This window comes from Schistocerca serialis, chromosome 1 (assembly GCF_023864345.2).
Source record: "Schistocerca serialis cubense isolate TAMUIC-IGC-003099 chromosome 1, iqSchSeri2.2, whole genome shotgun sequence".
NCBI lineage: Eukaryota > Metazoa > Arthropoda > Insecta > Orthoptera > Acrididae > Schistocerca > Schistocerca serialis.
In genome coordinates, this window is record NC_064638.1 from 1,103,762,463 (window position 1) to 1,103,774,699 (window position 12,237).

At 42.6% G+C, this 12,237-nt stretch overlaps 1 protein-coding gene across 1 annotated transcript in view; it reads right to left on the minus strand.

Moving 5' to 3' along the window:
- Positions 1-12,237, minus strand: part of LOC126455696 (solute carrier organic anion transporter family member 74D-like) — a 74,577-nt gene that overhangs the window by 44,559 nt on the left and 17,781 nt on the right. Inside the window, exon 4 of the mRNA XM_050091466.1 lies at positions 1,971-2,159. Within this exon, the coding sequence (XP_049947423.1) occupies positions 1,971-2,159 (189 nt within the window). The remainder of the gene's footprint in view (positions 1-1,970; positions 2,160-12,237) is intronic.

Genomic DNA, 12,237 nt, shown 5'->3' on the forward strand with positions numbered 1-12,237 from the left:
GGGAATTGAACAAACCGCCCCTTGATCGACAGTCAGCAAGACTGCGAGCAGCCGACCATACAGCAGGGAGGCTTTAATTAATGTATTTACAGAAGAAGATACATATAGTAGAACTTCAGTTGACCGTCACTTTTGGGATCATGGGATAGTCAGAACGCTCAAAATGTCGGATAATCAGGGGAGAATTAAACAGATTTACGAAGGTCAAAACGATACACTAAATCAAAATTAAGAAAAACTAATACTTTTCTAATAAAGAGAAAGGAAAACAGAAAATTTTAAACGCTGAAAATATATTTTAAAAATGTAAAATGCTTTTTTTTCTATTTCTTAAACCTCGACTTTGGGCCTGCATCACGCCACTTCTTTTCCCAGAATACGTTCATAGCTGTAGAGGGTTGGCTGTTGTTCCAAATATTTGAGGGCAGTCTCGTACGCATCCTTCGCTGCAGAGTGGCTGATATTTTCGTCTTCTTCCTTTCCTTCATTAACTGACTCCTCTTCCTCAACACTACACTGCCACAAAACAAGGGAGAATCTAAGACCATCGTGTTCTTCATTGGTGACGGCACCAACGTCACCATCTGCTAGCCATTCCCCTACATCAGGCCGGCCGCGGTGGTCTAGCGGTTCTAGGCGCTCAGTCCGGAACCGAGCGACTGCTACGGTCGCAGGTTCGAATCCTGCCTCGGGCATGGTTGTGTGTGATGTCCTTAGGTTAGTTAGGTTTAATTAATTCTAAGTTCTAGAGGACTGATGACCACAGATGTTTAGTCCCATAGTACTCAGAGCCATTTTTGAACCCTACATCAGCAGGCTGCAATGCCTGGAAGTCCATTCTCTTGATTTAGGCTTGGAAAACCCTTCTTCCATGACTTTTGTAGAAAGGTTTGCTTAACTTCTTCCACAGCTTGAGTAACTGCGTTAATTTCATCTTTTATGTTGAGGGTTTTCATTGTTTCAATAACATTAAAATCCACTTCTGTCTTCTCTGACAAAGCGCTGACGCAATTCCTCCTGTAATGCCGTTTTAACACTCCAGAGCTGCCTCGCCCACTGGATGGAGTAATGAAGTCATTGGGGGAGGGGTGTAAGGAGGCAACAACATAGCGTTTATGTCGCCTTGTTGAAATTCAGAATTAGAGGGGTGGCTTGGGGCGTTGTCTAGCTATCTATACAACTGCCTGAGGTGGTTGGCTTTTTATTTCAAGTATTTCTTAACAGCCCGAACAAATGCATTAAAAACCATTCTTTACCAAATTACAATTGACCCAAGCGCACTTTTGAGCTTCGCAATAAATAGGATACATGACACGTTAAAGTTTTTGAAGGAGCATTGATCGGAGCGTTGGACCTGTTGTGACTGGAATAATGTCGATCGATAATGCTGGCACACTGTTCGGCGCGGAGTGCAGCTGGATAATCGGACACATGGTTGGATAACTCGAGGAGTTGGTTAATCGAAGGTCGGACAATCATAGTTCTACTGAAGATAATATATTGATTAGCGACTCCATGGAGTGCTGTGTGCACAACGACCGTATATGTTAAATTAAAAGGAAGGTCAGCGGTGGCAGTAATATTGATGTTTTATTGATAGCAGACTCGATTTTCGATCACATAGTGATCATCTTCAGTGCTGTACAAATTAAATTCAGATACTGGTATCACGTTATCAATAACCAAAACTGAGAAGCGATCACAATAACTCGCTTCTCAGTTTTGGTTATTGATAACTTGATACCAGTATCTGAGTTTAATTTGTACAGCACTGAAGATGATCACTATGTGATCGAAAATCGATTCTGCTATCAGCAAAACATCAATATTACGGCCAACGCTGACCTTCCTTTTAATTGAAGATGATATAGCAATCGAAACCATCAAAATTTGTAGTGAATGGCGTAAATGTATAAACAATTAAGGCAGAGTTAGGGGAGTGTGATGTAAAGCGTGAACGAAGAGCTTACCTATGAGTGCAGGCGCCGCCTCCGAGACGACGTTGTCGTCGAGGTAGACGAGCCCGTGCACCAAACTGGACGCCCCTCCCAGTCCGCGGGCCAGCTGCAGGATCGCCAGCAGCGTCACGGTAATGTAGCACGGGTGCTCCACCGCCACTGCAGGGGTCTGGCCGCACAGCGTCGCGTTCACCCCGTCCGCTGCAACACGCGCCACACCGCATCTCGTCTTACGGCAGCAAAAGAGCAGTGCATCCAGGCTCAAGCTCTGAGATGATCCAGACAGGGTACCGGGCACCATTGCTCCAAAGATACGAGGGTCACTCCAAAAGAAATGAACGCTATTATTTTAAAATATGGTTCAAATAACTCTGAGCACTATGGGAGTTAACTTATGTGGTCATCAGTCCCTAGAAGTTAGAACTACTTAAACCTAACTAAGCTAAGGACATCACACACATCCACTCCCGAGGCAGGATTCGAACCTGCGACCGTAGAAGTCGCGCGTTTCCAGATTGTAGCGCCTAGAACCGCTCGGCCACTCCGACCGGCTATTTTTTTTAAATTCATCTTTTATTCTACATGTTTGAAAGTTTTACGGTGTGTAGATACATCCTTTAGGAACAATATTTTCATTTCTCCACATAATTTCCATCCCTCTCAACTGCCTTACGCCATCTTAGAACCAGCGCCTGTATACTCTCACGGTAAAATTCTGGACCAACCTGTTGGAGCCACTGTTTGGCAGCGTGCACAAGGGAGTGATCATCTTCAAACCTTGTATCACGAAGAGAGTCTTTCAGTTTCCCAAAGAGATGATAATCACATGGAACCAGGTCAGGACTGTAAGGCGGGTGTTTCACTGTTGTCCATCCGAGTTTTGTGATCGCTTTCATGGTTTTTTGACTGACATGTGGCCGTGCATTGTCGTGCAACAGCAAAGCATCCTGCTTTTGCCCATGTGGTCGAACACGACTCAGTCGAGCTTGAAGTTTCTTCAGTGTCGTCTCATATGCAACAAAATTTATGGTAGTTCCACTTGGCATGACGTCCACAAGCAAGAATCGAAAAACACCGTAGCCATAACTTTTCCAGCAGAAGGTGTGGTTTTGAAACTTTTTTTTCTTGGGTGAATTGCATGATGCCACTCCATTGATGGCCTCTTCGTCTCTGGTGAAAAATGATGGAGCCATGTTTCATCACCTGTCACAATTCTTCCAAGAAATTTATCTCCACCATTCTCGTACTGTTCTAAAAGTTCACTGCATAACGTTTTTCTTGTTTCTATTTGAGCCACTGTCAATATCCTGGGAACCCACCTGGCACAAACCTTTTTTAACGTCAACACTTTCAGTATTCTGCAAACACTTCCTTCCCCTATTCCAACGTAGCGTGAAAATTCGTTCACTGTGATGCGTCTGTCAGCAGTCACCAATTCGTTAACTCCCTGCACAGTGTCTGGAGTGTGTGCAGTACGAGGCCTGCCGCTGCGAGAACAATCCTCAATATTGCCGTGCCCGCTTTCATCACGTAACCTGCTTGCTCACCGACTAACTGTACTGCGATCGACATCATTTTCAACCTTTTGTGGATGTTTCCCACTGTCTCGTTTTCACACCACAGGAATTCTATGACAGCACGTTTCTTCTGACGAACGTCAAGTATAGCAGCAATCTTACAGACATGCTGTGACGGCGCCACTCACGGGAACAACTTGAACTAAGTTTGAAAACAAACGGGAAGGATGTATCTACACATTGAAAAACTTTCACACATGCAAAAGGAAAACTGTATTTATACAAAAATAGTGTGCATTTCTTTTGGAGTCACCCTCGTGCTAACAGATTGAAGCTTTCAGAGAACCCGATTAGATACCGGGCACTGTTTCATAAGAGATAGTCAAATGAAAACTGGACCTATGGTGTGGTGGTAAGTTCCTATGGGCCCAAACTGCTGAGCTCATCGGTCCTTAGGTTTACGCACTACTTAATCTAACTTAAACCAACTTACGCTAAGGACAGCACACACACCCATGCCCGAGCCAGGACTGGAACCTCTGACGGGGCAGTCGCGCGAACCGTGGCAAGGCGCCTAAGACAGCGCGGCTACCAAGCCCGGCTGGACATATGGAAAAAAATAAGTAAACTGTATATTATTTCAAAAGTAACCGCCATACCTGTTCAGACTTTTATCCCAAAAAATGGTTCAAATGGCTCTGAGCACTATGGGACTTAACATCTATGGTCATCAGTCCCCTAGAACTTAGAACTACTTAAACCTAACTAACCTAAGGATATCACACACACCCATGCCCGAGGCAGGATTCGAACCTGCGACCGTAGCAGTCGCGCGGCTCCGGATTGAGCGCCTAGAACCGCTAGACCACCGCGGCCGGCAGACTTTTATCCCACTATGAGACAAGACGGTCAGTGCATTCATAGAAAAATGTTTGCCCAACGGAATCATGGTTGCACCCAGGAATACATGCCTTCGTCTGAACCAAATCGACGGCCACAAATGTCTTTCTTCAGCGCTCCAAAAGCTGGAAATCACGTGGGGAGGTATTGGTTCAAAAATGGTTCAAATGGCTCTGAGCGCTATGGGACTCAACATCTGGAGTCATCAGTCCCTTACAACTTAGAAGTACTTAAACCTAACTAACCTAAGGACATGACATACATCCATGCCCGAGGCAGGATTCGAACCTGCGACCGTAGGGGTCGCGCGGTTCCAGACTGAAGCGCCTACAACCGCCCAGCTACACCGGCCGGTGTGGTATCGGTAGTGTATGGAAAGTATATAAGAACTACCCAGCGAAAATTCTGCGCATAGTTGAAACAAGCTTGGTAATATGTGGGCGGGCATTATCCTGCAACAGAATGATGCCCTTCGTCAACATTGCTGGGTGGTTGGACTTGACGACGTGCTTAAAATTTTTCAGAGTGTCCGTGTCCTTTCATTGGGGCGCCGTATTCCAGATAATCAATAAGCAGCAAGCCCTGGCTGTCAAAGGAAAACACCATCATGGCTTTCTCCGTGCTGGCGTGCCTGTTGTTCTGTCGTTTCGATTACGCAGTAGGATTTGCTGGGGAACCGTTACAGATCCTCGATACAATCTCGACCTCTCCCCATACGATTTCAATATTAGTGGAGTCCTGAAGACGACATTCGTGACTGTCGATTTGCTTCGGACGAAGAGATACACGCCTGGGTACAATCATGGTTTCGTAGGCACCCGCAAACATTTTTCCATGCACGCATTGGCCTTCTCGACTCACTGTGAGTTAAATGTATTAACAATTATGGCGATTATTTTCAAAGTTTACTTAATTTTTCCACCTGTCTCGTTTTCATTTGACTGCCCTTTACACTAAAGAAGGGTAATAGTCCATTGGGGATATGAGGCGAATTGGATAGAATACTGCGTACTGTTCTTTGTAAGATGGCTGGTTCAAATGGCTCTGAGCACTATGGGACTTAACGTCATCAGTCCCCTAGAACTTAGAACCACTTAAACCTAACTAACCTAAGGACATCACACAACACCCAGCCATCACGAGGCAGAGAAAATCCCTGACCCCGCCGGGAATCGAACCCGGGAACCCGGGCGTGGGAAGCGAGAACGCTAATTGTAAGATGTGTACAGCAGCTACACTGAAGCTTTCAAATGCTTGCTGTACTAGGTTCTTCCGTTTCTTTTTTTCCTCTGTAGTTTTTAACGTCTACAGCTCCATCTAATACCACGAAAATTATTCTCTGATGTCTTAACATGTGTCCTACAATAACGATCTGTCTTCTTGTTAGTATTTTCCACATTTCATTTCTTCACCCCCCCCAGAACCAAGAAGACCGTGTTTTACTGATGGACATGTTCTCTGTACACAAGCAACAGATGACTTTCAGTTTTCTGTTTTCATTTGTTCATTGCTGCTTTTAGCCCTGCTGCCTATATTTATGCAAGGAACCTCCTTTAGAACGTTTTATATAACTTGTTATCTGTAACTGAGCATAAATTTGTGTTTCAACATAGTGATAAGTGTTATAATAACAAATTAATAATAATAAATATAGCTCTAAAAGACATTTTAAACATGGCTGTAAACAAAAGGGATAAGACAGAGTAACAGAGTTAATACCATCACCTTGTAAGGTTATGACTGCCATTGTACATACAGGACGATTCCACGATGATGTTCCAAACTTTCAGGGATGATAGAGAAACGTAAATTTATCAATTTGAGGTAAGAGACGCTGGTCCGGAAACAGCCGAGTTGACATTACAAACGTAGGATCTTTCTGATATCTCTGACAACGGAGTACAGATACGGGTGGTGTTGTTGATAAGATTATTGGGTAGAAAACTTTCAGAGGTGGTAATCTAGTAAACACTGGCTCTAAAGTACATAACTTAAGAGCTATGAGCACTTGTTCATCTTCCCTACAGTGAAACAGAATAAATCCTGACGAGTCGGACCCCTTTTTTCCTTCAGCATAATATTTCACTGTTTTCAACTTTCTTTCACTTCTGGCAGCATATTCGTTCAGAGTGATATATAAATATAAGTACAATATATTGTTGAAGCACTGTCACTTAAAATGCAACATATATTATAGAATGAAAATATACATGGGTGGTCAATCCCACCCATATGTGTGGGGTTAGAGGGACTAGTGTACTGGGAGACATAGCCCATATAAAAATGGCTATATATGAAGAAGAGAGTCAATTAAAATTTCATATTTTTATTTGGAATATGTTATAATCAATACAGAATTATGGTGTTAGGTATTTTAGTCCAAAACAGTTTTATCAATTAATTAGAAATCTTGATTGAACATTGGCGTTTCTGATGAGTTGCTGGTTTTGTATAAGCATTAGCCTGTCTTTGTCTCACCATAGCAGTTACACTTATTACCAGATGTTGACCATCGGAAGCAGGAAACAGACTGAATCCAATCGTCATTTTTATCGGCTTCGTAATAGATTTCACAGCAGCCAACACATTCATCCTCATCTCATTTATGAAAGTTATTTTCGTAATCTTCTACAATGTCTGCATCTGATGAACGCAGTGACCTGTTTGGAGTATTTTTCTTACTGAGTTTCTTCAGTCTGTTTTCTCTTCACTAGCATTTCCCTCTGGTGATCTTTTTGTGCCTTTTCCTGTTTCCTTTATTTTCTTTCCCACTTTTTCTTTACAATTTCAACATTTTCAGTAGAGTTTAGCTCTTTGGATACAGTTGCTGCCTTCCTCCTAAAATTCGGGGTTTTATCAACAGAAGGAACAGATTATATTTTTCCAAAAGTTTTGTCTGCTTAGGAGTGGTCCGTTTTGAGGTGCTAATCTTGGAAGTTTTAGGTTTAGCTGGAGTGCAGTCCGAAGTTATGTCAATGAAGGAATTCGACTTGGGCAGATAACTTTGCTCTTTTGACGCACTTGCGATCAACAGGTCTTCTGATGAGTTATGAAACACTTGGTTGGCCTGTGTGTCTGACTCTGCTCTTCCATTTGTTGGCACAGACGTACCTTCTGACAAATAAGTATAGTCTGAGACAGCGGCCATCTTCAGTGGTCCATCTCTTCCAAATAACACTGACCCATCTCTCCCGATTGTCTCGGAGAGAAAGACAACCCCGACTGCTGTCTCTAAGCAGCTAACCCGGTAGTCATTTTAGGTTAGTTTCATCCTTGTTCATCTGTCAAACTCTCAGTAAAACACTAAATCAATATTGTGCAAAGTAAGTATTAATACTAGAATAATGTAACTACAAAGTAAAAATTTTCGGTTTACCAGATCAGAGTGGGTGATTTTTTTCCAGAACTAAGAGGAAAATGACAACAGCACTTCTGCACCACGTATGTTCACAGAAGAGCTTCCTTGCAAGCAGCTGGAGCTGCTCTCCAGCGACTCATTTGTAAAACACGCCACTGGTCCGTCTTGCCCGGTGTCCCAACTCTCCTGGACTTACCCCTTATCTCTTCTACTGAACAAGTACCCATAGTTCTTAAGGTATGCATCTTAGAGCACATATTTACTGGAGGACATTTCTTCTTGTTTTGGTCCATAGCACCCCCTCCAAAAATAAACTAAAACAAATAACTTGCACTAGAAAATGTGTGTATCACAGTATCGAACAAATACTCATAGCTCTTAAGGCATGCACTTTGGAGCCCACGTTTACCAGACTTTTTCCGTGTTCTGGTCCACACTACCGCCTCTCAAAATTGCCTACACAACAATCTCAATAACAACAGTACCCGTACCTGTTGAGCCGTCACGGATCGTTCTATATTTTACGTCTTTGCCTACTGGCGCGATCTGTCTCTGTCTAGTGCCGGGTGGCGCTTCGGTCGCCTGTTAGTTGAGTCCTTGGCTGTAGTTTCTTGGGGTGACTTGTTGACCACGTGGGCAGGCAGTTGGTCGCAGTCGGGGAGAGAGAGATACAAGGCACATGTGACGTACGGTAAGCTGTTCACGCAGCTTACGGGCGCACAATTGCCTAAGCGGCCGTTGGTCGATACAATTGCGCTGGTTGACAGTACTCGGACCTAATGTCGGCGCACCCGGTCTACCCTGGATTAGGGAGGCATTGTTGCTGATGTGGGTGTTGGAGTGCTGTTCATTTTCCGGTGCCGTCTGTTCTGCCCTTGGGGGATAAGGTACTCCTTAACTCCTTACTTGATTGACCCATGTGCTCCCGTGCTGAAGTAGCTCCCCCTACGCTGGATTGCTTGTGGTTCTCCATCCCTCTGTCTCAAGCGTTAAATTTACCTTTTTGTGCCTCTCTCTGAAATTATCTGAGTGCCATATTTGTGTCGTTTTCAGTGCAACTCGTTCAATGTCTGCTTGTCGTGTAAGTCGGACCTGAAATTAATTGTGTCATATGTTGTAGGCCTTCACGTGTATTAGTGACCACTGAGGTCGAGACTGAGTCTTATTTGTATTGGAAGTTGTTGCTTCCCTGACTGATGTAGCCACCACAAAATTGCCAACGGCCGTGGTAAGCAAACGCTAGCGGCCCAGAGAATCTCGGCTCGTTTGGGTAATTTAGTTCCGTAACTATAGTGAGATTTTGCCCTTTCGAGAAAATTAATATTTATTGTTTTAAATATAATTACTGTTGTAGTTGTCTGAGTGTTAGCCCTCAACATATGCCGTTACATTTTAAATCACTTAAATTAATGTGTTGAATATCTTGTGTTTTCTTGGTTATTACTTAACTTGTTGTTACATTTTCTTGTAAGATTAGCCGGTTAATGCTTTTAGTAATTCTTATTGTAATATTCTTGTCGTAATACGTAAGGGTGAGTTGCGACTTGGGGCCACGGTCACATTGAGTTTCTTGTCTTGGTCTGAGCATTTTCATTTGGTTTCTGATTATTGTGTAAGAATTATATGTTTGCTTGTTTGCTGTCGGCTTTCCGAACTTTCGTAGCGTTTAGAGACGCTGTCCTGAGGTGTTATCAGTTACCCGCTGGTTCACCGGCTGTAGTGTGTCTGCGTCGGCGTGTACGTGCGCGCGGGCGGTGCGCCGCTTCCCGCCTCACCGTAGCCTCTGAGACGTTGCAGCCTCCTGGCTTGCTACGGCATCCCTCATAAGCTGAGTTTCTACCTCGCAGCACTCGGGCGTTAATTTAACCAGCAGTGCCCGTTACTCTGAACCATCTCATTCAGACGTGGCCTGCCTTAACTGCCCCTTCCCTGTTTTCCCTGATTGAAATTTTGTTTTAACGTAATAGTTTTAATATTGGTGTAATGCTCGATTAATATTTTATTATTGTTCGACGTCAGTTTTTTATTACACCCAAGAGGCTTCTCCAATCAATCAAATATTGGATATTTGTGTTGATACTTGGCTTGCGTAAATTTATGTTGCTACACTTTTTGTTAAGTTATATTCATTAATGTCAAGCACCCCCTCTGGACAGCTAAATCTTGGAATTGTAATATTCAGCATCATTGCTGACATTGTTTGCTCAGCGCTAAGCCCGTGTTTGAATTATATTTGATTGTACTACTTGCTTGTCAGTCAATCCTAAACTGGTGCATTTTATTCGTTTAAATTAACTAATTAATTACCGATTGGTTCAACAGAAGAAATTTTTCAGTAACTGCCTGAATCATTTGTATTTTATTACTGATTTTGGTGTCTGTGCAATAGAAGATTGTTGGACTTTTGCGAAGTAACAAAAGACTTGTGATAAATGGCCTGCACCTTTCCCATGCCCGTTTAGTTGTTTCTTTATCCTGGGGCATCCACTGACACTTCGCATGCACTCCACTGTCAGAGGTATCAGAACAGGATCCGTTACCTCAAATTTATACATTTACCGTTTATCATCATCCATGAAAGTTTGTATCATCAGCGTGGAATCACCCGGTATGTACAGTCGTGGACAAAACGAGCGAGACCCCTCGCCTTTTCGTTATGCTAATCCGCACAGCATTAAAGTCTGCTACACAGCATAACAGGCAAGGCGACGAAGTGCTACCAGCATACTATACACAGGCGTGAAATTGACGAAGTATCCGAATTTTCTCAGACTGTTTTCAATCATGTGTGTGACTATATTAATGCTGATTAGAGTGTTAAACACATCACATAAATATAAGATATAAATGAAATAGGAAACGCTAATTAGTATGAACTGTACTAATAAAAATGAATTTTAGCTTATCGAGTAACATAACTGTTTTAGTAAGACAAAGTACCCCAGATCGTTACGAATTAGCAAAACTGGTTTTAAAGGCTGTGTAGAGAGATAGACGGTGAAGAGAGACTAGTAGGGCTCCATGTTTACCGATTTAGGTGACGAAATCCTAACAACGAAAATAGCTACGACAGTTACTGAAGACGAGGGCCGCATAAATAATTCCCCCTACTCTTTATTGGAAATGTTATACTTGCAGTCGATACATCAGCATATAACTCGTAGATATGCTTTCGATCCAAATCACGTTTACAGGAATGCAAATGAAATCCATTTGCCTATGCACGTGGTAATTCAGATCCCAGTATTAATGCCACCGCGTTTTAGAAGTGCGAGCATTCCCATTGCTAGGTAGCTTAAGAAACACTTCGGCTAATTAACGTTTTCGGGCTGTGGCGAGTCTAATGGAGAATTCGAAACATTGTAGAATACGTTTGGCAGCTATGTAGCCGTTTATTTCCTGGGATGGTGCAGAACTGTCCTACTAAATTTAATCGCTTAATAACAGTATTTTGTTATTTCGATAAACATCCTGAATCATTGTCACTTAAGCCGTGACATAAAGGTAGGAAATTCTTGTTATTGAGTCCAGAAAGCTCTATGCAACAGAAACTGCAGATCATTTTGCCATTCTCATTGCGAAATTGCCGGCTTATTCAAGTCTGGAGTAATAATAGAGGGTTGTTTGCTTGGGTTGTCTGCTAGCGTAGTGAAAGGTGTTTGCTACTGCAAGGGAGATCTGGTTTTGTTTTCGGTTCTAATCTCGATGGACGCAGATAGACTATCAGTAAAGGAATTTTAAGAAATTCTCGCGCCCCCAATACGTTTTATTGCTACCTTTATTCTGTACCGGCACCCTGTGGATGTAAATATGAAGATCTTGTAGAATTTCATACTTATTACTGATTACTTTTTCCGGTTCTGTCAATAATTTATTTGACTTATGTGTGGCACTGAATGATTTTTAACTGACTCTTCACGCATTGCTAAATTTGCACACTTTCATGGTAGGTCAACAACGGTAATCCAGTATGACTGGTCTAAACGTTGACACAGACCGTTTTGCAGCCGAATGCGTATAATGTATTGCTAATTCGTAACGATCTGGGGTACTTTGTCTTACTATAACAGTTATATTATCTCGATAAGCTGAAATTCATTTTTATTAGTACAGTTCATACTAATTAGCGTTTCTTCTTACATTTACATCTTATATTTACTTGTTGTGTTTAACAAAAAAAAAAAAAAATGTCTGGCTCTGAGCACTATGGGACTTAACAACATCTAAGGTCATCAGTCCCCTAGAACTTAGAACTGCTTAAAGCTAACTAACCTAAGGACATCAGACACATCCATGAGCGAGGCAGGATTTGAGCCTGCGATCGTAGCGGTCTCGCGGTTCCAGACTGAAGCGCCTAGAACCGCTGGGTCACACCGGCCGGCTGTTTAACACACTAATTAGCATTAATATAGTCATACACATGATTGAAAACAGTCTGACAAAGTTCGGATAGTTTGTCAATTTCACGCTTGTGCATAGTACGTTGGTAGCACTTCGTCGCCTT